General features: G+C 39.1%; 1 protein-coding gene across 1 annotated transcript; it reads right to left on the bottom strand.

The window, feature by feature from the left end:
- Nucleotides 1-2885: 2885 nt before the first annotated feature.
- LOC111822957 (amine sulfotransferase-like) lies at nt 2886-19184 on the bottom strand. The gene is made up of 7 exons (XM_023754168.1): nt 19169-19184; nt 14166-14317; nt 11711-11919; nt 9795-9921; nt 8897-8991; nt 6095-6281; nt 2886-3405 (listed from the first exon to the last, which is right to left on the bottom strand). The coding sequence occupies exons 2-7, from the start codon at nt 14305-14307 to the stop codon at nt 3284-3286; spliced, it is 882 nt and encodes a 293-aa protein (XP_023609936.1). The 5' UTR covers nt 14308-14317; nt 19169-19184; the 3' UTR covers nt 2886-3283.
- Between the last annotated feature and the right edge of the window lie 5614 nt (nt 19185-24798).

Here is a 24798-nt window from a genome sequence, read left to right as displayed (position 1 = left end):
ACAGTTCCCTTGTCTTATGGAAATGTAACTGCTGCCCCTTCCAACTGGCCTGTCTGATGGAAATGTAACCTTTTGCAACTCTGTAGTCCTGTGTTTTTTTCATGGGTCCCCTTAATTTTAAAAATTCCCCAAACCTGCCTATTTCACCCCTAAAAATTCCTATTTTACTACTTCCTTCTGTAAAATGGGCATTGTAACATGTGCTGTGTAAGACTCTGAATACTTACTGAATGAAGTCTGCAAGCTTCCTTGCTTATAGCAGTTGCTCTCTGTTATGCCCAGATTTCAGGATCCCCAAAAGACCATCAGGGAGCCAGCCGAGTTCGATGCAAAAGCAACAGAGTCTTTATTCGAGCTAGCTCAGGCTCCCCCACGCTCGCCGACGCAGCGGCAGGAGGCAGAGAGAGACAGCTCTGTGGGGAGAGGGGTTTTATAATAAGGGGAGGAGAGAGGACTGTGGGTCCTGCTGATTGGCCAGGCGCAAGTCTGGGTCTTGTTACACAGGATGTGGTTGTGTCTATGGCTCGCACTTCCCTTAATTATCTTTGGTTAGTTTAAAGAAATCCTAGGTGTGGCTAGCAGAGGCTTGGGCTTCCGGGAAGAAGCTCCTTGCTGAGCACATGGCTGCCCAAAAATGGAGGATCCAGGGCAAGATGGAGGGTGTAGCCCTCGCCCTCTCACTCTCCACGAAACTTCAAGGCATTTCATCCCTACTAGTATTGGGGGCTCATTGTATAGATAACAGCTCTCCTGCAAGTTGTACTATCTGGACATTGAACTGGATGCCTTTGGGGGGTGATGTGTCCTTGGAAATACTAGGGCTTGTTCAGAAGCAGGGTGGTCCTCTGTCAGGCTATTGCAGAAGGGTTTCTACTCAATGAAAGGTTGAATTGGAAACCTCTATATTCTTCTCTCTCAACTCCTATTAGAGTTTGGACCTGAGCTACAGCCTCTGCCTCAAGGTGTTAGGTGGCTCAGGAGGCGGAGTAAGAAATAAACAGAGTCGAGTCAATCAGAAAAGAAAGAAAAGGAAAGGTTTTAATCTGCATCCCTGGGTGACCCACGAACACCAAAGGCAGGGCCAGTGGATTCACACCAGCATGGAAGGGGGGTTTCTTTTTATACAGGTGTTTAATGAGGGGTGGGGGCATGAGCTGAGGAAGCTCCCACCGCGGGGGTCATCAGGGTATTCAGCTGAGGAAGTTCCCACCACAGATGTCGGCAGGGTATTCAGGAAGGAGTCAGTATCTGTGTGGGGGTCGTCATGGATTTCAGGGAGGAGCCTGTATCTGTGTCTGGCATTGCTGACCTGTGAGAAATTCCAGGGAGGGTCCATTATTTCATCAAACATCTGCATGTAACCGATCCTGGGCTCTCTCCGACCTAACACAGGGTTCTTCACCCAACAAATGTATGATTTTTCCCTTTTCTGTGCTGATTACTTCCTACTAATCTGTTCCTTTTGTGGATGAAAAGGGCCACATGCTGACCTGACAAGCTCAGGGGAGGCCTGCATGGCGGTCTTCAATCTCAGAGACCTACAGTGACCACAAAGGAGGGTCTGAAATTAAACTTTAATTAAAAGCAGTTGTGGTGGGTAGTTACGTCCTAGGCCAGTATCTTCACTGACAAGGTCAACCTTTACCTTAACGGAGCCTATCTGTCTCTTTGCATCTATAATAGCATATCCTTGAAATGTCTAGGTAACTTGTAACTTCCTTCTTCCTAGACCCCCTAATGTGTCTGGGCGCCAGGACAGATACCACAATTCCTTCATTGTTATCATGTTCATTGTTCCTGCACCCACCTAAGTATGTGTCCATCATTTTACTTTTTATCCAAGCCAAGAGGTTTCCCTGCTTTGCTTTCTCTCACCTCTCTAGTCTATCACCAATGAACTTCATGTAACACTCCTTGATTGCAATGTATAAAAATAGAGAAAACCCGCCATTCTCTGGAGCATTATCTCACTTCGTTGAGGTTCTGCTTCCTGGCAATTGTCCACAGTTTGGCTCAAATAAACTCACAAAAAATTCTTCACAGGTTTGAATGTTTTCTTACATTAACACTTCTTAGTAGAGTACAATTCATCTTAAAATTTATCACCTACTATAGTCATTATGCCACTTAATTCAATTTAACCTCAGCTGGAATGTATATTTTAAATTCAAACAGCAAGTTCTAATTTTTAAATGTATTCTTTTGTATTTGGTATTACCTTGCTATCCAAACTAGAATATAAACTTCTCTGCGGAAGTAACTGTATTTCTTCAAAATTTTCTTAACTACAGAGAGCCTAGCAGTGAGCCCGTTGCTTTTAGTAAACCCATGTTTGTTGGTTAAATTTACTACAAAATGTAAATATATAACAAGACAATTCTCCCTACAAGTATTTAAATTTAAATTATAATATTACTATTATTAACACAGTATTTTATAATGCGCAATCTCTTCTCCCTAATATCTCTCAAACATCATCCCAATACACCAAGCTTGTGGGTTAGATCCCCATCATGGCACATACTAGAATCAACAAATGAATGCACAAAAAAGTGGAACAACAAATCCATGTTTCTCGCTCTCTATGTCTTTCTCAAAATCAATATATATATATTTTTTAATAAATATTTTATTGATTTTTTAAAGAAAGGGATAGAGAGTAAGAAACATTGATGAGAGAGAAACATCAATCAGCTGCCTCCTGCATACCTCCTACTGGGGATGTGCCAGCAACCAGGGTCCATGCCCTTGACCAGAATTGAACCTGGGACCTTTCAGTCCGCAGGCCAATGCTCTATCCACTGAGCCAGACGAGTTAGGGCTCAAAATCAATATATTAAAAGAAATTTTAGTGATCTGGTAAAGTATTAAATAGATCCATATGCTTTCATAAGAGTTCTTTATTTCAACATTCACAATTATTTTAAATCAAAGAATTAATGTTTAATTATAATAATTAAGTTTAATGTTTCATTGATACTCAATTTAATTGTAGGTAAAGAAAAAATACACACTAAGGAAAACTCAGAACATTTATAATTCCTATTACACACTGCCTGTTTTTCAATTTTAATACAGGCTATCAATGCAGACTATCTCCTAAATCATTTTAATTTTTGAAATTTCAAAGTGTTTATCAATCTCCTGACAACTAATTTAAACAGTTTACTCATTTTTTATTAATAAAGTATCATAATTAACATTTGCATAAGAAGCACAAATTAATGTGTATATTAAAATAGCCTCTCTAGTTAGATTTTTTTAGAATTCTTCTACACTGATTTTACTCCTCGTTTAAATCCCAGATGAACTTCAAAGGCAAATCTTTCATATTCCTTTGGAATATTTTGTCAAATCTTTCATTTTGCTCCACTGTCAAGTGATGTTTCCAGTCTCCAACGGTACCTAGAAATAAGCACATGATCAGCACCTGGGTGAGGAAGTGGCACTATCAGGGCAAGAGTTTCTTCCCACCCACTTTCATCTCCTCTTCAAGCCACGCTAAATATCTGGTAGTTCTCCATGGGTTTGATACTTCATGTTTCCTTATACAGAAATGAACTAAGAAACAAACTGAAAAACACTTCTAAAGTTCACTATCCTTACCTGTTATGCTTTCACCAACCACTACCATTAAATTATAACCTTTACTGAGATGGTATAACAAAAGTAAAATAGAGGACTAGGTTATAATTTTTTCATATATTGTACTAAATACCAGGCACCAAAGAAATACAAGTACCATCTCATTTCACTCATATGTGGAATTGAATGAACAAACTGAATGAACAAGCAAAATAGATAGATTCATAGATAGAGACCAGACAGACAACTCTGGTATGGGGTAAGTATTGGGAGTGTAGGGTGGAGAAAATGAGGAATAAAAAGAGAAAGAACTCATGGACATGGACAACAGTGTGGTGATTGTGCGAGGTAGAGAAGTGGGTAGAGGTGGAAGATGGGATGAGGGGAATTAATGGGGATGGGGAAAGAATAAAATAAAGAGAAAATATATATTTAGAAATAAAAAAATATAAATGCTGGGCACCATAGTTGGCAAACTATATCTATCATGTAAATTAATTCTTAACACAACTACACAATATCAGCATTTCTTCATTTTTAAAATTGAAAGAACTGAAGGGATTAAGAAGTACACACTGGTAATTACAAAATAGTCATGGCATGTAAAATACAGAAAGAGAATATGGTCAATAGTATTGTAATAACTATGAATGATGCCAGGTGGGTACTATAATTATTGGAAAGATCACTTCATAAATTATATAAATGTCTAACCACTATGCGGTGTACCTGAAACTAATATAAAATAATCTTGAATCTCAACTATAATTTAAAAAGTAAAAATAAACAAATAAAAAGCTAAAGATAAAATAAATAAAAGTGAAAAGAGCATGGCCAGCAGGGCTCAGTGGTTGAGCGTTGACCTGTGAACCAGGAGGTCACAGTTTTATTCCCATTCAGGTCACATGCCAGGGTACCGGGCTCAATTTCCAGTGTGGGGTGTGCAGGAGGCAACCAACCAATGATTCTCTCTCATCATTGATGTTTCTATCTCTCCCTCCATCTCCCTCTCTGAAATCAATAAAAACATATGTTAAAATTTTTTTAAAACTGCAACCCAAAGATTTTCAAGTAATGAAATCAAGGTCAGAGAGGGTGTTCAGAGCTCTCATTGCTTCAGTTTTACTTGATGGAACTTAGAAACTGTCAGTAAGCCAATTTTTAAACGAAGATTATTTGGCATCTTCAACTATCAAATTTTCTTATTTAAACACTAGAGGACCAGTGCATAAAAATTTGTGCACTTGGCAGGGTTGGGGGGTTTCTTAGAATGGCCTGTGTCCTCTTGCAGTCCAGGACTCCTCAGGGGATGTTCACCTGCCAGCTTAGGCCTGCTCCGTGGGGGGTCGGGCCTAAGCTGGCAGTCAGACATCCCTCTGGCAGCCTGGGAGCCCTTGGGGGATGTCCAACAGATGGCAGCAGGCCTAAACCATCAGTCAGGCATTCTTAATGCTGCCGAGGAGGTGGGAGAGGCTTGGCTTGTGGCTGAGCAGACATCCCCCTGTGGGAGCACACTGACCACCAAGAGGCATTTCCTGCATTGAGCATTTGCCCCCTGGTGGTTAGTGCATGTCATAGCCACCTGTCCTTCTGCCATTAGGGTCAATTTGCATATAACTCTTTTATTATATAGGATTACCATTGGCATTTGGAACAATTGGCAAGATATTTATGGGCATGAGAATTACTCTGTATTTGGTCTAGTTAAGCAATGAGACTTAAAAGCTGATAATAAATGGGGGAAAAAAGAACACTTTTAAAAAAAATAGCAATATCAAGAGCAATTTCAAGAAGATCTTCATTACCTAAGAATAAATATCCATCATCAAAATGCTAAGTTATGGATAAATTAGTAAATAAAATATGAATAAAAGAAGTACAAATTATGTTCTAGAAAAATATACACTAAAAGATCAAAAAATTTTTAATTGAAATTAAGAAGTATCAGGGGAAAAATATATTAATTCTTAATTCCTGGCATGTCATAGAAGCACAATAAAAAATTAATTGCATGTTGTTATTGAATACTTGAATTCATAGCATGTTGGTTTCATGAAGTATTAATCTACTTTTTACACTGAAGAAATATGATACATGAGGAAATAAGTAACTCAAACTCCCTCCCCCACAACAAAATACATGTTGGGTTTACTTCTAGAATGTTCTAGGAGCAATAAAGAAAAACAATAATTGCAACTGTCCTGATCACACATATACATCACCTTTGGGTAAGACTTACTAACCAATTTTATAGAGTAGGGACACGTAGACTAAAAGGAAGGAATGTAATATTGATTAATTAGGTTCAAGTGTTAGACTACGTGATAAAATATTGATTAGTTTCCTGGGATACTTTTCAGGGCCATTGGCAGTTAAGATCTTTGATTCTCTCCGGGTTCCAAATGACAGTACTTTGAAAGACACGGTAAAAACATCCCTTAATTAGTGTAGGGGCCAAGCAATCATGGAACTCTCAACACTTTTGCTTCTAAAAACCCATGAGCATCACCTTTGCGAAGAAAATGTCCCTCATCTGTTCTTTTCCCAATTTCATATTTTAGAATCTCATCATAATTGGCTTTGGGATCAGACTTCATGTTCTGAAATGTAGACTGTTTCACAATAGCTTCCACATCCTCTTCACTCAGTTCTTTCTCAAGAAAACGGCTGATTTTAAGCACAGAACTTCTGAGATCCTGAAAGAATTGTGGGTATGAGAAACTATTCAGCTTACAAAGAATGCACAAGTTACATCCCAACACCTTTATCACATTTTGGAAAACTGAAGGTGATTGGACTTATTGTAAGTCTAAAGTTTGACAAAGATATATTACTTTCCTATTCCTTCTATGAAAATGAATGCTCTAGTTGTCAGCTTTGTTAGAGCTTTCTACTGTTTGATTTAACAAGGACAGCTTACCTTCATTAACTCATTCATTCATTCAACTAGCACTTTTAGGAATGTTAGGTTTCAGAAACTGTGATAGGTGCTGGAGAAGTTTAAGAGAACAATAATATGCTATCTGTGCTTGTTAAGAGTTTACAATTTCATGAGGGAAAGAGTTAAGCAAGTAATTAAATGCAATGGCTACAAAAAAGGAAAGTCCAAGTTTGGTGGCTTCATTGGTTATTTCTACCACACACAAATTAAAGAAGAATTAACATCAATCCTCAAACTCTTCAAAAAAATGAAAGAGGAGGAAATACTTCCAGACTCATTCTATAAGGCCAGCATTACCCTGATACCAAAGCCAAATGAGAACACTACAGGAAAAGAAAACTAAAAACCAATATCACTTATGAAAGATAAGATACAAAAATCCTCAACAAATTACTAGTAAAACAAATTCAGTAATGCATTAAAAGGACAATACACTATGAACAAGTGGGATTTACTCTTTGAATGCAAAGAGGAACAGCCCTAGTTGGTCTGGCTCAGTGAATAGAGCCTCAGTCTTCAGACTGAAGGGTCCAGGGTTTGATTTCAGTCAAGGGCATGTAACACAATTACAGGCTCCTCCTCAACTGGGCCCTGGTCAGGGCACGTGCAGTAGGCAAATAATCAATGTGTTTCTCTCACATTAATATTTCTCTCTGTCTTTCCCTTTCTCTGTCTTTACTCTCCCTAAAAATCAATGGGAAAATATCTTCTGGTGAGGATTAACAACTACAACAACAACAAAAGATCAGGAACAAGGCAAGGATGCCAATTCTCACCATTTATATTCAGCCTAAACTGGAAGTCCTAACCAGAGTAAATAGACAAGAAAAAGGCATCCAAATTTAAAGAAAGACGTAAGATTATGTGTTCACACACAACATGATTATATACATAGAAAACACTAAAGTTCTACAAAAACAAACAAACAACAAAAACCCTGTTAGAACAATTAAAAAACTCAGCAAAGTTGTAGTATACCAAACCAACATCTCCAAATCATTTGCATTTATTTACACTAACAATGAACAGTGGTTTACCAAACTGGTCTCTAACTAGTTTGCCTATAAACCCATGAGAGGGAATTACATACTTAAGATATTAATTCTATCACATATTATTATTGAAATAACTGTTAAAGGGCTCATTATTGCTTTTAAGATGAAGAAACTACTATCACTAACAAAGTCTACAGACCTTGCATGGTCTGGCTCCTACTGTATACACCTCTCTATCTTAATCTTTCATTCCCTCCACCTTGCTCATTAACTTCTTCTTTCCAAGATATCATGCACCTGAGGCTTCAGATAATTTGCACGTTCTCTCTTTTTGGCTTAGACTTCTGTTTTACTTCTCTGCCAACTCATATCTACTCACTTGAAGTTGTCATGTTACTTTTCCAGAAATAATTGCCTATTACCTATACCAGATCAGTATATTTCATGTACTATCTTATCATATCTGCACTTTTCCTTGATAACAGTTTTCAGAGGTTTGAAGTATATATACCTACTTAGTGAATACTTGTCTTCCCTGTTGGATTATAAGTTCAATAAATAAAGGGTTCAATTGTCTTTTTCTGATGTTTTACTGTCTGTCACATAATAGGCATTTTAAAATTTTGAATTAGTGAGCAAGTAAGATTTGTAGCAGGTAGTCAACATATCAACCAGGGATCACAAAATAGTCAACTTCAAATGTGTTTGGTTTGGTTTACACAATGTATTAAGACAGTTTCATTGGATGCCAACTTGTAAATATTATGTGATTTCACATGAAAGCTACATTTCAAGATTCTTTTTAATAAAAACAACAACAAAACACAAAGAACTTGCATCACTGGGCACACAATTACCTCTGACTAATTGGCCAAATCTTAGTGGCTTCACGCCCCAGTTGTTTTTGCTTGTTGTTGGTTTGTGTAATATTTTTATTGATTTTTAGAGAGAGGAATAGAGAGGGAGAGAAACACCGTGCCTCCTACCAGGGATCAAGCCTGCAACCCAGGTCCTGCCTGGGGATCGAACCAGCAACCCTTCATTGCATAGGATGACAATCAACTAGTCACACTGGCCAGGGTTGGCCCCACTGTTTCAAAAGTGCCTTTTCTCTTTTTTCAATCACTAGTCATGTGAGTTTGCCCTTAGAGACACAGATGGGTGCATGAAAAGGAACCACAAAAGATGACTGTGTACAGTGGGAAGAGAGCCCTGAGGAAACCAATAATTGAGGGATGGGCAGGAAATGAGAAACCCCTGAAAAAGCATGAGAAGTAGTTAGGTTCCAAGAAAACTGGGAAAATGTGGTTCATTTAAACCAAAATCAAAAAGGGTTTCAAAGAAATAATTTTTAAAAATAACCTTTGCCTCTTACCTTTTTCATTTCCTCATACATCATAAACAGAATACTGAAGTCATGTCTGTGCTCATACCAGCCTCTGACGTGATCAAACCAACGGCTCCCTACCACTGCGGGGGGGAAATTAGTAAGTGACAAGGTAAAGATGCTGCACTCACCAAACAGCAAACCTGAGTCTTTCTTTTCTGTTCTGGAATCCCCTGGAAGGAAAGTAAAGCCCCCACCACTAGACATCTATGTTACCTGGTAAAAATGGTGCTTTGGGAAATAATTACATGATTGTAATGGAAACCCGCCTCTCCTATGCAGGTAGGAAATGCAGCAGAGGAGAAAATAAGAAACCCAAACAACTCATTGTGAAGACTGAAGGGAAGCTCCTTACTTTCTTACTTCTTCCACTTGAAAATCTGTCTTTATTTCTCCTTTTATTATCTATTTTAAGATGTCTGGGTAGCAACTTCAGATATCTATAAGACAGGACCTGAATCTAATCTTCTAAATAAGCGAGAGCCCCAGTTCCACATTCCACAAGCCTCTCCCATCAATCTATCCTCCTCAGTGTTGAGATGAATATTGCACCGCTGCCATGTAAAGCCTACCGTAAGTCCATGACAGAACACAAACACTACATCCTCTTTGGATGGGTACACCATTGTGGATCTTTTATGATCTGGGCAAACTGTTTCTTAAACAATATGCCTTTGCAACCATAGCAATCCCCAAAGTGGTCCTGGTGAGAATAAAAAAGCCATTGGGTGGCAAATTAAATTAACAGAGCAGTAACCACTTCTGTGCATCCAGCTTCTATCGTTACTCTTCTTTATTTCCTTAAAATATGTTCCCCAAGTTTGAGAATTTGGCTAAATGGCAACATGGCTTCATAAACTAGTTGAATGCATAAATTCATAGTTACCATTTCCATCTAGAAACCTTTTCATGAAATGTTCCATATCATTTGCAGCTTCAAGCGCGACCACCATATTTGAAAAGTGAAAGAATGAAGTCATAACATCCTTGGGGTTTCTGTATACGTAAATAATCTGCAGGGGGTATAGTAAAACAATTTTAACAATTCTTGGTTGTCCTTAGAGGTTGTTGTTGTTTTTTTTGTTGTTTATTCACACCAACATATGTCACTATATGAATGCATAATAATTTGTTTCATCCAGCTTTCTACTCATGGAAATTTAGGTTATACCCCCCCTTTTTTTTTTTGCTATTACAAAGACTGTAATCTATTACAAAGAAGTAATCAACTTTATTCACATAACATTTCACATGCACAAGCATATAGGAATCATTTCTAAAAGTACAATTATTTATTTGTAAGATTGGTTAATATTACAAATTACCCTGCATAGAAACTCTTTTGGCCCTAACTGGTTCTGCCCATGGGAGATAGTGTCGGCCTGCAGACTGAAGAGTCCCAGATTTGATTCTGGTCAAGGGCATGTACCTTGGTTGTGGGCACATCCCCAGTAGGGAGTGTGCAGGAGGCAGCTGATCGATGTTTCTCTCTCATCGATGTCCCTAACTCTCTATCCCTCTCCCTTTCTCTCTCTAAAAAGTCAAGAAAAATATATTTTAAAAAAGAAAATATAGACACTGTTTCAGTGTATCCTCTGTTAGTGTTAAGAGACATTTGATAAAAAGCCCAGATAGCATTTGAGAGCATTTCAAAAAGGAAAAACTACTTAACAGGTGATGTTGAAACAAATAATTATCCTTATAGTATAAAACTGGAATTCTAATTCATACCTCACCACAGACCCCCAGAAAAAAAAATCATTTACAAATGGATTAAGGATTTAAATATGAAAGCAACATTTGACATCTTAAAAATAAAGAATACATTTCTGGTCTCAGAGAAGAAAAATATTTCTTTAAAAAAATTTATTTCTGTTAAAATAAAAAGTAATCAAGTAAATTATATTAAGTTTTAAAGTATGCTATTAATCAAAATATATAGCATGAAGTAACAAAAAGCAACAAAGGATGAGAAAAGCAACACATATAACCAATAATTTATTTGTATTCAGAATGTATATAAAAGAAATCAATAAGAAAGTGACATGAAATTTAAAAATTGGACAAAAATTATAATAATTTCATAGAATAAGAAATAATTATGGCCAATAAACATATCAAAAGTGCTTAATCTAATTATTGATTAGGAAGATGCAAACTCAGATTAGTTTGAGATATTTTATAATTTATATAAAAACTAAAAAGTTTGGCCTTAGCTTGTTTGGCTCAGTGGATAGAGCATGAGACTGCGGACCGAAGGGTCCCAGGTTTGAATCTGGTCAAGGGCAGGTACCTAGGTTGCAAGCTGGTTGGGGCTCATGCAGGAGGCAACCAATCAATGTGTTTCTCTCACATTGATATTTCTCTCTGTCTTCCCTCTCTCTTCCACTCTCCCTAAAAATTAATGGAAAAATATCCTCAGGTGAGGATTAAAAAAAAGAAAAAAGAATGTGTATTGCGATGTAATATATACATTTCCTGCAACTTACCTATCCATCAATACACTAAACATTGTAGAGCCATACAATAAATTCAACTAGACCATTAAAAAGAATAGAATTTTATGTGCTGTCATCAAAGAAATGTTGCCGCGTACTATATAATCACACTACAAGCAATGTGTGGGATGACCCAATTTATGTATATACTTATAATTCCATATCTATATTTGATGTGTAAAACAGTATCAAAGATTACAATAATCACATTTGAAAGACTATGGATGAGTGGGGCTGGAAAAAAATATTTGAAGAAAGTATTTTTGTTTGTGCCAAAGGTCCATTAGCTATTTATATGACTTACTTTAGCTTTTTTGTTCTTGAGACCTTTCGGTACTAAATAATATGGGAGGTGGGAACAGAAGAGGCGAGGAGATGGTCTGTTGAGAAAGTCTGTTTTGCGTATATTGTATTCCAAAAAGGGAATTCTATCAAGCGTTGCCATGTCTTCAGTTCTGTTACGATGTCCCTCAAAATAAATCAAGCTTAGTATCTGCTGAGTCCAGATGGTACCTGTAAAAAGAAATAATTTCATTTCCAACCCTGAATTAATGTTTTATTAACAATGTCAATAATTATGCCATCTATCTCAAAACTATTTAGAGCTTTTTCTTTCTTTTTAACCACTTCAAATATGCCAAGAAAATGTGCCCAACTTTTTTTTTGTATGTATTTTACATTAAAATTAGCAAAGATAAAATTAGGTGTTCTAAGTTCCCTTTTTACTCAAAAAGAGTTGTAATAGTAGTGATTTAAATCAATCCTTGAGCTCGTTTGTTCCCTGTGATTCATGTAAGTTCTGTTCATGTGATTTTCTGTGGCTGTCTCTGTTTCTCCTTCCTTAGTCTTTCTTAAAGCTTTACCTTTTGGAAATAGAGACAGTTTAAGAGCTCAAGACCCCCTTAAACTTTTCTTTTTAGGTCTCCCAATACAGTGCTAAATGAAAGTACTAATGGGCATTCTTGTCTCATACTTGATTTTAAAAGTTACACTATTGCATTTGATGTTTGTGATAGTTTTTGGTAGATTCTATTCATCAGGTTAAAAAGTTCACTTTCTCCCTAGTTAGCTATTAGTCTCCCTTAGGAATGTATGCTGAATTTTATCAAATGCTTGTTCTGCACCTGTTGAGATGATAATTCAGGCTTTCTTCTATGCTCTAGTAATGTGGGTGAACTGCATTCATATATGTTTAAACCAATCTTGAAATAAAGCCACCTTGGTCACAGTAGTATTTTTTTTGTTTGTTTTTTTTGACATTGCTAGATTTGTTTTGCTTATATTTATTTGGTTTAGGATTTTTGCACCTATGTTCATGAATATATAATCAATGTTCTAAAAGAATGTGAGGTGTACAAACCAGTATTATATGAAATGCTGAAAGGTATCCTTTAAGAAGAGGAAGAAGAAGAAAAAGGTAAAGATACAAATTATGAACAACAAATACATATCTATCAACAAGTGAATCTAAAAATCAAGTGAATAAATAATCTGATGAACAGTTTGAACTGGTGATTATAATAGAATCAGGGACATAGAAAGGGAATGGACTGATTATTCTTGGCGGGGAAAGGGGTGTGGGGGATGCGGGAAGAGATTAGACAATAAACGTGCACCTATGGATGAGGACAGTGGGTGGGGAGTGAGGGCGGAGGGCAGGGTGGGAACTGGGTGGAGGGGAGTTATGGTGGGAAAAAAGAGGAACCGATATAATAATCTGAACAATAAAGGTTTAATCTAAAAAAAATAAAATAAAATAAAAGAATGTGAGGTGTCAATAATCTTGCAATCATTGCTGCTCAATTGAGTAGATTTAATTAGATACAGTAGGTTTGATAAAATTTATGGTGAATCCTGGAGAGTCACTAATCTCCCCTCGAAGATGAGTAAGAACCCAGCAGGTTGGACTAAGGACTGGTGTGTGGTGTGCCAAATACTTAGGCTGGATTAAGGGTAAAGGAAAAATTCTTATGGGCTGCTTAACCTAAACCTAAGCAAACTGAGGCACCACCAACACCTAACAGAGGAAAATATAAAACAGGTGATATCAAATGTGCTGATACATTTTGCAGAGTAGAAAAATCCAGGGAAAAGGCATTGTATTAGTAATTTTGGGAAAGTAAACAGGGTCCTGAATTTCAAAGTCAATGGTAAAAGGGAGGGACTGGAGCACTTTCATGAAAATCAGGAATGACTTTTTGGTGTTGACTTTGACTCCAATGTATCTCTGAGCTATTTTAACCACTTCGTACAACATTGATTCAAGAACACCAGTCACCCTGTGTTCTAAAAAGCACATATAAAAGGTAAGCTTTTAAGGAGAATGTAAGATTTGAGGACAATTTCCATTAGTTCAAAATTCTTTCATTATTATAGGGAAATAAAAGCAATGAGAGTAATTGGAAAGCATATTAGGAATTAGTTCTGACTGAGAGATGCTGCTAACCAAAATCCTGCTGGGTTTTTTAAATCAGTTTTCCTCCATTCTCAGAGAAAGCCAACAGGTCAGCATTGACCTAGTATCTGCTTTGGCTCAATATTTGGTTTCTTCATAGGTGCCTTAAAAGATGACAATATATTCGTTTTAAATGACCTTATATAGTAACACTTTGAGATTTATTTAATTTATTAAAAATCCTAAATGGTACTCTAAATGTAGGCTGGGCTACTGTTAATGTCTGGAAAAGGGCTCATTTGTACACATGTATTACCAAACCAGAGTGAAAACTGATAGCAGGTAGTCCACTCCTCAAACTTACCAGATTTTGGATATGTAATTATGAAGACATCATCATCTCTAATTTCAAAATCATCTAGATTTTCTAGAAAGTCAGCATCAACTAAAGGAAATTCAAAATTATAGTCTTTAAAGTTCAGCAAATATGTGTGTTTGTTGTCCATACTTATTCACCTACAAGTAAAAACAAATAAAATTCTTTTCAATTTCTTAGTATTTTGTAGTAATTACTAACACTTACAGAGTGTTCAATATATGCCAAGCACCTTTTAAATGCCATGTGTCTCCACCCATGCCATACTAAACATCATCCTATATAATAAAATTCCAATATGGAAATCGACTGAATGGCAGAACGACCAGTCACTATGATGCACACTGACCACCAGAGGGCAGATGCTCAATGCAAAAATTGCCCCTTGCGGGTCAGTGTGCTCCCACAGGGGGAGTGCTGCTCAGCAAGAAGTGGGTTCATGGCTGGAAAAGGCAGCAGCTGTGGCAGGAGCCTCTCCTGCCTCCACTGCAGGTGGGCGGTACAATGTGAGGGATGCCGGACTGTGAGAGCTCAGGACTGTGAGAGGGATGTCTGACTGCCATCTTAGGCCTGATACCCCTTGCAGGCGGACATCCCCAACAGGTCCCAGACTGGAAGAGGGCGCAGGCCAGTTTGAGGGCCCTACCTCCCCGCCCCGCAGTGCACGAATCTGTCCACCAGGCCTCTAGTGCATATATAAAAATTTACTCTTGGGGACAACCAAGATGGTGGCATAGGTAAACACCTGAATTTGATACCATGCACAACCACATTAAAAGTACAACTAAAATATAAAACGAATATCATCCAGAACCATGGGAAGGCTGCCTGAGTAGAAATTCTACAACTAGAAGGAAAGAGAAAAGTGCTTTGAGTCCGGTAGGAGGTGCAGAGATGTGGATGAGCGGAAGTATGGAGGCACATGCGAAAGGGGCTGGCAACTGGGTACACTGTTGTCTTTTTCAATCGGGAGGGAGATACAAGCTCCCCACTGCTCTGAACTCCAGTTCCGGGTGAGAATTTGGGACCCAGCCTCATACGGAGAGAGACTAGATTGTCTGGCATCAGGCAAGAATGTGAGGGCAGCTTTCTTGCAGAGGTGCTTGCAGCGGTCATTGTTCCTACACGGGGCAGCGGGACACAGACCCCAGGACCTCTCGGAGGCAGAGCAGTGTGCCAAATGGCAGCCATTGCGGTTTGTTCCGTCCTGGTGATTTTCTGAGACGCCGTCCCACCCAATTTACAACCCCACCCAAGCTGTGCACAAAGGCTTTTGCATATGAATGGCCTGGTGTTTCTCTGCCTAAAAACCTGGGCAGACTCAGTGAGCGCCAAAGCCCCACTGAAGCAAGTCCTGCTCCATAAAGGTGTCTCCAGCAAAGAAGTTCTCCCATTGTAGACAAAACAGGCCCTCACAGACTATTGGCCTGGAGGTCAATTACTCCCAGTGACACCAAAAGCAATCAAGGCTTGACTACAAGACTGTGCACACAGCCCACAAAGGGGTGCACCAAGAGTGTCCACCTCAGGTAATTAGGGAGGCTGAGCCACTGGGCTCGTTAGGACACCTAGTACACAAAGGCACTCTATCAACACAGGGAAGCAGCCAAAATGAGGAGACAAAGAAACAGGTCACAAATGAAAGAAATGGAGGAAAGCAAACTACTGGATATAGAGTTCAAAACCACAGTTATAAGTTTACTCAAGAATCTTCTAGAAACCTCTGAGAAATAGAGTGAGACCCTCAAGGATATGAAAAAGGACCAATTAGAAATTAAGCATACACTGACTGAAATAAAGAATAATATACAGAGATCCAACAGCAGACCAGAGGATCCCAAAAATCAAGTCAAAGATTTGAAATACGAAGAAGCAAAAAACACCCAACCGGAAAAGCAAAGGGAAAAAAGAATACAAAAATATGAAGTGCATTGAGTCCGGTAGGAGATGCAGGGACAACTTCAAGCATACCAATATCTGAATTATAGGGGTGCCAGAAGAAGAGAGAGAGCAAGATATTGAAAACCTATTTGAAGAAATAATGACAGAAAACTTCCCCCACCTGGTGAAAGAAATAGACTTACAAGTCCAGGAAGCACAGCGAACCCTAAACAAAAGGAATCCAAAGAGGACCACACCAAGACACATCATAATTAAAATGCCAAGGGCAAAAGACAAAGAGAGAATATTAAAAGCAGCAAGAGAAAAACAGTTAGTTACCTACAAGGGAGTATCCATACGACTGTCAGCTGATTTCTCAACAGAAACTATGCAGGCCAGAAGGGAGTGGCAAGAAATATTCAAAGTGATAAATACCAAGAACCTACAACCAAGATTACTCTACCCAGCAAAGCTATCATTTAGAATTGAAGGTCAGGCCTAACCAGTTTGGCTCAGTGGACAGAGCGTCAGCTTGCAGACTGAAAGGTCCCAGGTTCGATTCCAGTAAAGGGCATGTGCCTTGGTTGTGGGCACATCCCCAGGAGGGGGTGTGCAGGAGGCAGTTGATCAGTGTTTCTAACTCTCTATCCCTCTCTCTTCCTCTCTGTAAAAAATCAATAAAATATATTTTAAAAAATAGAATTAAAGGTCAGATAAAGAGCTTCACAGATAAGAAAAAGCTAAAGGAGTTCATCATTGCCAACCCAATATTATATGAAATGCTGAAGGGTATTCTTTAAGAAGAGAAAGAAGAAGAAAAACATAAAGATAAAAATTATGAACAACAAAATGACAACAAATACATATCTATCAATAAGTGAATCTAAAAATCAAGTGAATAAAAAATCTGATGCACAGAATAAACTGGTGAATAGAATAGAATCAGGGGCATAGAAAGGGAGTGGACTGACAATTCTAGGGGGGAAGGTGGGTGTGGGGGGTGAGGGAAGAGACTGGACAAAAATTGTACACCTATGGACGAGGACAGTGGGGGGGGGGGGTAAGGGCAGCGGGTAGGGTGGGAACCAGGTGCAGGGGAGCTATGGGGGGAGGGGGAAGAGGAACAACTGTAATAATCTGAACAATAAAGATTTATTTTAAAAAATTTACTCTTAATAGCGACCAAACATTTCTAGAGGTTTTATCACTATTTTAAAGAGGAGGAAACTAAGATACTAAAAGGTTAAACAGCTTTTCCTAAAACCCATGGGGGATGTATTATGATTCCAAACATAGAACCAAGGAAAATAAGGTAAAGGAGGTACAAGGTTGCCCAGCTGGCGGACCTGGCAGGATTTGATGCCAGACTATTTGGCCACAGAGACCATGCCTTCAATCACTTTACTAATACAGTTTCTTAGTATTTCATATTTTTATTATTATAGAAATAGGAAGTTCTCCTATAAATGTACTTTTTTTTCTGGAAGAGAAATAATCTGTTGTCCCTGAAAGAAGCTTCTGAGGCTTTGGGATCTGTCTACCATTTCAAATAAATTGTTGAATGTGCTCTATGTAAGTAACACCAACTGCTTTTACCTTGGAGATGTCACCCTCATATAGTTGCAAGATAATGTATGGTTTTTATTACCTTTTCCAATTGAATTTTTATCAGAAATCCTAAATAAATCTAAATAAGAAAGTCCAAATATAAATAGGAAGCACATAGTCTAAAGACATATCTGTTCAAAATATTGGACAGAAATATATATATATATATATATATATATATATATATATATATATATATATATATCTAAGAGGGAGAGGGAGAAAGAGAGATAGAAACATCAATGATGTTCTGCCTTCTGCATGCCCCCTTCTGGGAATTGAGCCCACTACCCAGGCATGTTCCCTGACCAGGAATCAAACCATGATCCCTGATTCATAGGTTGACGCTCAAAAACTGAGCCACACCAGCTGAGCGAAAAATCTATTCTTGAATGTTAAATAGATGAGGAAATCCCAGAAATTCTAATAACACTAGGTTTAGAACCAACACACATGTTAGTTGTGTACTTTTAAAAATTTTCTGTGCACACCTAGAAAACGAATTTGTTAAAGTTGCATATATGGCTTTGTCTAAATTGCATGTCAAAAAACATTAATTCTTTTACAAACAATCTAAATCATCTGACAAATAGAGGAAAGTTAGAGGTTAAAATTTTGCTGAGTAAGAGTAGAAACATCACTTGCATTAGAATTGCCTGGGTTTTGGTAAATGTTCATATTCTAGGCCCTATAACAGACTGATAGGATTAGAATTTCTGGAAAGTGTGCATTTTAATCCTATGGATCACACTTAAAAAAAAGGGGGGGGACCAAAATACTGTTTCTTGAATGGTTATCTCAACCTCCAGAGAAAGCTTTGTGGGATGTTATTTGATCTCCAATTAATAGATCCAGTTGAGGCCCTACTAAGTTGCTAGAGCTTTCCTGACTCAAGGTGAAGTCCAGGCAACCTTAACTATTGAGAAGTGACAATTAAGGAGACTGGCTGATAAATCAGAAAATGCTTTCAAGAGATAGATGGAGTGTAATGATTTTGCTATTATGAAATTTTCAAGGAAAAACTTCCATGGATAACTCAACCTTTAGAGTATGGTGAGGAAGAATTTATACTGTATCACATGGACACACACACCAAAAAGCACCAATTCCAGGAATTCTGGATTCAGAGGAGAGTGTCAGGCAGCCCACAAAAACATTCTAAAATCACCCCTTTTAACTACTTATTATATTTAGTATGTCTTGCACAGTCAAGAGAGAAGAAACGATTTTGTCACAGAAACAAGGAGGAAAGAGTAGAGTGTGGGATGCATTTTTATATATGCTCTCAGGACTGGCCAGTCATATATTTGTATCTCCTTAATGAATATAAAAGAAAGTACTTGTATAAAGAAAAAAATGTCATGTGTTTTCCTTATTCTTGCCCTGAGTCCAAAAGAAAAAGAAGAAAAACAGAACATTGAGGAGAAAGAAATAAATACATTGTATGCTGAAGAGAGGGTAAGACTTGATAGAGGCTCTATGTCTACGTTTTCACTACTCACTGTTACACGTCAATTGGTGAAGCAAAATCCACTTCTGATATAACTGCATGGATGACAGAATGATGTGCTGCTGAGAAATAAATACTCCCTAGAAGTGTATTTTGGCCAATGAGTAGTACTCTAGGAAGTCAACAGATAGCTCAGTTTGAGTAAATAAATTAGGTAATACTTTATTGATATTAGGAAATAGGCATCTGATTAGTCCAGACAAAGCAGGAGTCAAAACTGGTGGTGATAATAAAGAGAGCTGCATGTAACCTGTCATCATATTAACTTAAATTGGAAACTATACAACAACAACAACAAGATGTATTTGAAAGCTGTAGCAACATCTTCCTTGGGCATGAAGGATGGCTCATGAATCTTTTAGACCTATCTCAGAAGGCTGGTGTTCCTTTCCAGGTTTTTACTCCAAACATCCTATGTAAAACTGGCTATGACTATGGGAGGTTCAAAGAACTTTATAAAATCAGTGTATTTAAATTCATTTTCTAAAACATCCAGGGTTGTCCTTCCTAAGTGATGGCCTTCTACTCCTATTTGTTTGTTTGTTTTTTTAAATATATTTTATTTATTTTTTTAAAATATATTTTATTGATTTTTTTTTACAGAGAGGAAGGGAGAAGGATAGAGAGTTAGAAACATCGATCAGCTGCCTCCTGCACACCTCTTACTGGGGATGTGCCCAAAACCAAGCTATAGGCCCTTGACTGGAATCTAACCTGGGACCTTTCAGTCCACAGGCCGACGCTCTATCCCCTGAGCCAAACCGGTTAGGGCTCCACTCCTGTTTTATATTGCATTTTTTCAGGACACATTACAGAAGATGCAGCTTATCTCTTTTACATTCTACGAAAATTGAACTATGTCTCACACCTGCCCTGAAATCTCCCTGGAAACTTTCTCCCATTTGTCAGTCATCTGTTACCTACATACACTACTCTTTGATAATAATTCTCAGGTTTCCACTAGCAATAGAATTTGATTCTAGGGGAGGTTTTTAATCCTTTCAATGAACAAGTCTTCACTGGGAAAATATAAGGTTTAAGCTGAAGAGAATTTAAGCTTATAAAAGGTTCAGCCTTTTTTTGTTTCTCATAATGTTCATAAATTAAGACAATAATCACTTTTGTGAGACTGGCATTGCTTAAAGAGTAGAAATCTAAGGGAGTAGACTATTTATTAAAATGAATAGCTCAGCCAACAACCTCTGATTTTATTTTTTTATTTTTATTTTTTTTAAACATATTTTATTGATTCTTTACAGAGAGGAAGGAAGGGAGAGAGATAGTCAGAAACATCGATGAGAGAGAAACATTGATCAGCTGCCCCCTGCACACCCCCCACTGGGGATGTGCCCGCAACCCAAGTACATGCCCTTGACCGGAATCGAACCTGGGACCCTTCAGTCCGCAGGCCGACGCTCTATCCACTGAGCCAAACCGGTTTTGGCAACAACCTCTGATTTTATAACCCAAATTTTTATTGAAATAAATGGTTTAGCAGCCTTTTGAGATGCTTTTCCTGTTGTCCCTCAGTAGGCCAGTTGGCAGTAACTCTAAGTGAAAAAGATAGTATTGCATCCGTGACCAAAGGAATTGTTTTAGCTTTCTCATTTCCATACCAAGCAATGATATGGTACATGCAACAATTAAAAATATTACTAACCTTTTTGCTTCCATGGACCTTTCCACTGCTTGGTGTTGTTTCCTAAGATTTTGGAGGTTGTGTTCTATTCCAATAATGGTCTGTCCAAACTACTAACTAAGGACAAAATAGAAAATGGGATTTGAAAAGCACTGTATAATTGTGATACAATAACTTATTCTTCTTCCTCTGCCCACATATTCAATTCATTTTGTCTTTTTATATATTTTAAGAACTTGAATAATTGAGGTAGTTAGGAGCATATCACTTTATCCTATCTAATAATAGACAAACATGGTAATTGACCATACCTTCGCTACGCCTCCCATTGGCTACTCAGCGTGATATGCAAATTAACCACCAACAAATATGGCGGCTAATTTGCATACTGCAGGCAGGGCAGGACAGCGCCATCCCGCCTGCCCTGCCACCATCCGGGCCTGCTATCTGCGACCCAGGGCAGCAGGCGTCCATGTGCGACCCGACCCGGGGTGGCCAGGCGGGGCAGCAGCGATCTGCCGGCCCGCCCGGGCGTTCGGTGTGCGACCCAACCCGGGGTGGTGCCCCAATCCCGGATCAGCCCTGTCATGTGCGCGACCCAGGGAGGCGGGGCAGACACCGAGGGATCGGGTCTGACATCTGTCACCCGGGGAGTGGGCCTAAGCCAGCAGGTGGTTGTCTCCCGAGGGGTCCCAGACTGTGAGAGGGCACAAGTCAGGCTGAGGGACACTCCCCCATCCCCCCTCCCCTGCCAGTGCACAAATTTTTGTGCACCGGCCCTCTAGTATCTTATAAAATTATATCATTCTAGAGGCCTGGTGCTTGAAATTCGTGCACAGGTAGGGTCCCTAGGCCTGGCCAGCAATCAGGGCCTTCGGGCTGCCAGTCCGGGCCTCCCTTCCCCGGCTGCTGGCTGTGGGCCAGGGCCTTCCTTTGTTCCACGCCGGCTCCTGGTGGTCAGCGCATGTCATAGCAAGCAATTGAACTCTCAGTCCAACTCCTGGTCTCCCAGTTGAACTCCTGAGGAGACACTTTGCATATTAGACTTTTACATATATTAATGATATTTCCTAGCTCTGTCTGCTGAGAGACATAAACGCAAAGAGAAATCAGACAAATGAGCACTCTTAAAGCCAAGATCTTGACTACAAAAAACCTTTCTCTATTTCTAGGAATCAGGAGAAATGGCAGGTTGCAGAGGTGAGATAAGGAAAGTACATATGGGCCTGTTACATCTTGTTATACCACAAAGTAAAGAAATACTCAAAGAACATTGGAGACATATCAAAAGGACACTAGAGCCAGCTTAGACTTATTGCTTCTGACCATTTCAGGGACAATTTGAATAGTAAAGTAAGCAAGATAGTATGGATTATCACCTCTTTTTCTAAATACTTCAGCAATACCTCTGTCAATTCACTTTGTCTGCCTCGTAGACAATTTATGTGATTATCTTTCTTCCTTCATCCAGATAACAGCAGACTTAACATTCATCACTTGGAGGTCATGGACTCTCCATACTTGACCATTCAAGGAGTTAACTGTTGATAAACCTTGATTTGTCCACTTTTCCTATGATGCTGTAGAATGAGAGGGAGATAAGGGTGGAAGGGAAGCTCATAGGTCATCACCATTTAATGCTTGAGCTCAGAAGGAAATGAAAAACATGTCATTGGACACATTCTAAGTGTCTGCTGACAAATGAATTACTATAGAAAATGTGATATGTGATGATATCATTCAGCCATGCCAAAAAAAAAAAAAAAAAAGGAAAAGAAAATCTTGCCAATTTCAACAACATGGATGAACCTGGGAGCATTATGCTAAGTGAAATAAGCCTGACAGAGGAAGACAAATACTGTATGGTATCATATATGTATAAAAATTTATTTATTTACTAGAGGCTCGGTGCACGAAATTGTGCACTGGGTGGGGGTTCCCTCAGTCCAGCCTGCCCCCTCTCATGGTCTGGGAGCCCTCAGGGAATGTCCAACTGACAGCTTAAGCTGCAGTCTGGCCTCCGTCTGTGCGAGGCAACCAGAATGATCAGGGGAAGGCGCCACCCTCGTCACCCTGCTGCTGCTGCCACTGCTGGCCACCCCAGCCACCAAGGTGTTTTCATCAACATGGACTGCAGTCTCTTCACCACGAAAAAATGACAACTTTCTTTAGGCATTTTCAAGATGTCTCTTTCATAGGATATGACCTTTCTTCCTTTCTTTCTTTCTTTCTTTCTTTCTTTCTTTCTTTCTTTCTTTCTTTCTTTCTTTCTTTCTTTCTTCCTTTTCCTCACCCGAGGATATTTTTTCATTGATTTTTAGAGAGCATGGAAGAGAGAGGGGAAGACAGAGAGAAACATTAATGTGAGAGGGATACTTCAATTGTTTACCATTTGCATGAGCCCTGATCTGGGCCCCGGCCAGGGAGGAGCCTGCATCCTAGGTACATGCCCTTGATCAGAATCGAACCCAGACCCTGTGGTCCACAGGCTGAGGCTCTATCCACTGAGCCAAACTGGCTAGGGCAGAATATGAAATTTCTTAGCTCCTCCAACAGTGGACTTTCATTTTTTTCCTCCAGGAGTGAGGTAGAAAAACCCTAGGTTGCCTTCTTGGATTCTTATTAGCCAAGTTACCAAGAACACTGCTAGTGGCATACCAGGAGCTTAGCCAGTGAGTGGTCAGAAAAGATGTTTCCTCTGAAGCTCATGTACAGAGCTGGGACTGCTGGCATGTGGCGGCTGGCAGGCCCCCCATCTCTCTCTGCTCCGGGACTGCTCAAGCCACCACAGCATCTGCGGCTTGCCTCACCTCACACACAGTCCCCTCCCACCCACCTGTTCACCCAGCCTCTTTCTAAGTGGTCATGACGTACGGAATCCCGGACAATTTGCTATATATATTTTCTTTATTGATTAAGGTATTACATAAGTGTCCTTATCCCCCAATCATTAAAAAAAAAAAAAAAAAGAACTGAATGGTGGTTTCTCAGGGATTGGGAGGTGGGGAAAATGGGGAGATATTGTTCAAAGGGTACATACTTTCAGTTATACAGTGAGAAGTTCTGATGATCTAATACACAGCATGGTTACTTTAGTTAATAATATTGTATTGTACACTTGAAATTTGCTAAGAGAGTAGATCTTAAGTGTTCACACCAAACAAAAAACCCCAGTAACTATGTGAGGTGATAAACATGTTTAATAACTTGACAAGGTGGTAAATATTTTTGATGTATATATCAAATTATCATACTGTATATTTAAACATATAAAATTTTGTTAATTTTTCCTCAATACAGCTATAGAAAAAGATTTATACCAGCAGAAACACTACCAACCTGGGTTGGAAGAAATAAAGAGCCATGATGAAGGAAGGAAGGTGAAAGAGATGCAACCTGACTGGGGAGGAAGCTAGGAGACAATGAATGCAGGTGGGCCTCTGAATGCTAGAAAAGGCAAGGAAAACTGTACCCCAGAGCCTCCAGAAGTGAACATAGCCCTGCCAACACTTCGATTTTATCCGAGCAAGACGTGCATTGGACTTCTGTCCTACAGAATTGTAAGATTATAAAATTACTAGAAGCCCATTGCACGAAGATTCGCGCAATAGGCCTTCCTTCCCCTGACTGTGGGCACCGGTTTTCCTCTGGCACCCGAGACCCAGGCCTTTGGTCTAACCACAGTGGAGAAGCCAAGTCTCGAGGCTTGGCTTCTCCGCTGTGGCCACAGTGAGACTTGGCTTCTCCACTATAGCCTCTTCAGTCTTCAATCTTCACTCCAGCTGGAGCCTTCAGTCTTTGCTCCGTGCCTGTGTATGCAAATCAACTGCCATCTTTGTTGGGTTAATTTGCATAGTTGCTCTGATTGGCTGGTGGGTGTAGTGAAATGACACCAATTTGCATGTTTCTCTTTTATTAGTGTAGACTAGAGGCCCGGTGCACAAAAATTTGTGCACTGGCTGGGGGGGGGGTGTCCCTCAGCC

The sequence above is a fragment of the Myotis lucifugus genome, unplaced genomic scaffold, assembly GCF_000147115.1.
Source record: "Myotis lucifugus unplaced genomic scaffold, Myoluc2.0 scaffold_57, whole genome shotgun sequence".
Taxonomy (NCBI): domain Eukaryota; kingdom Metazoa; phylum Chordata; class Mammalia; order Chiroptera; family Vespertilionidae; genus Myotis; species Myotis lucifugus.
This window is presented reverse-complemented; position numbering and strand designations above follow the sequence as displayed.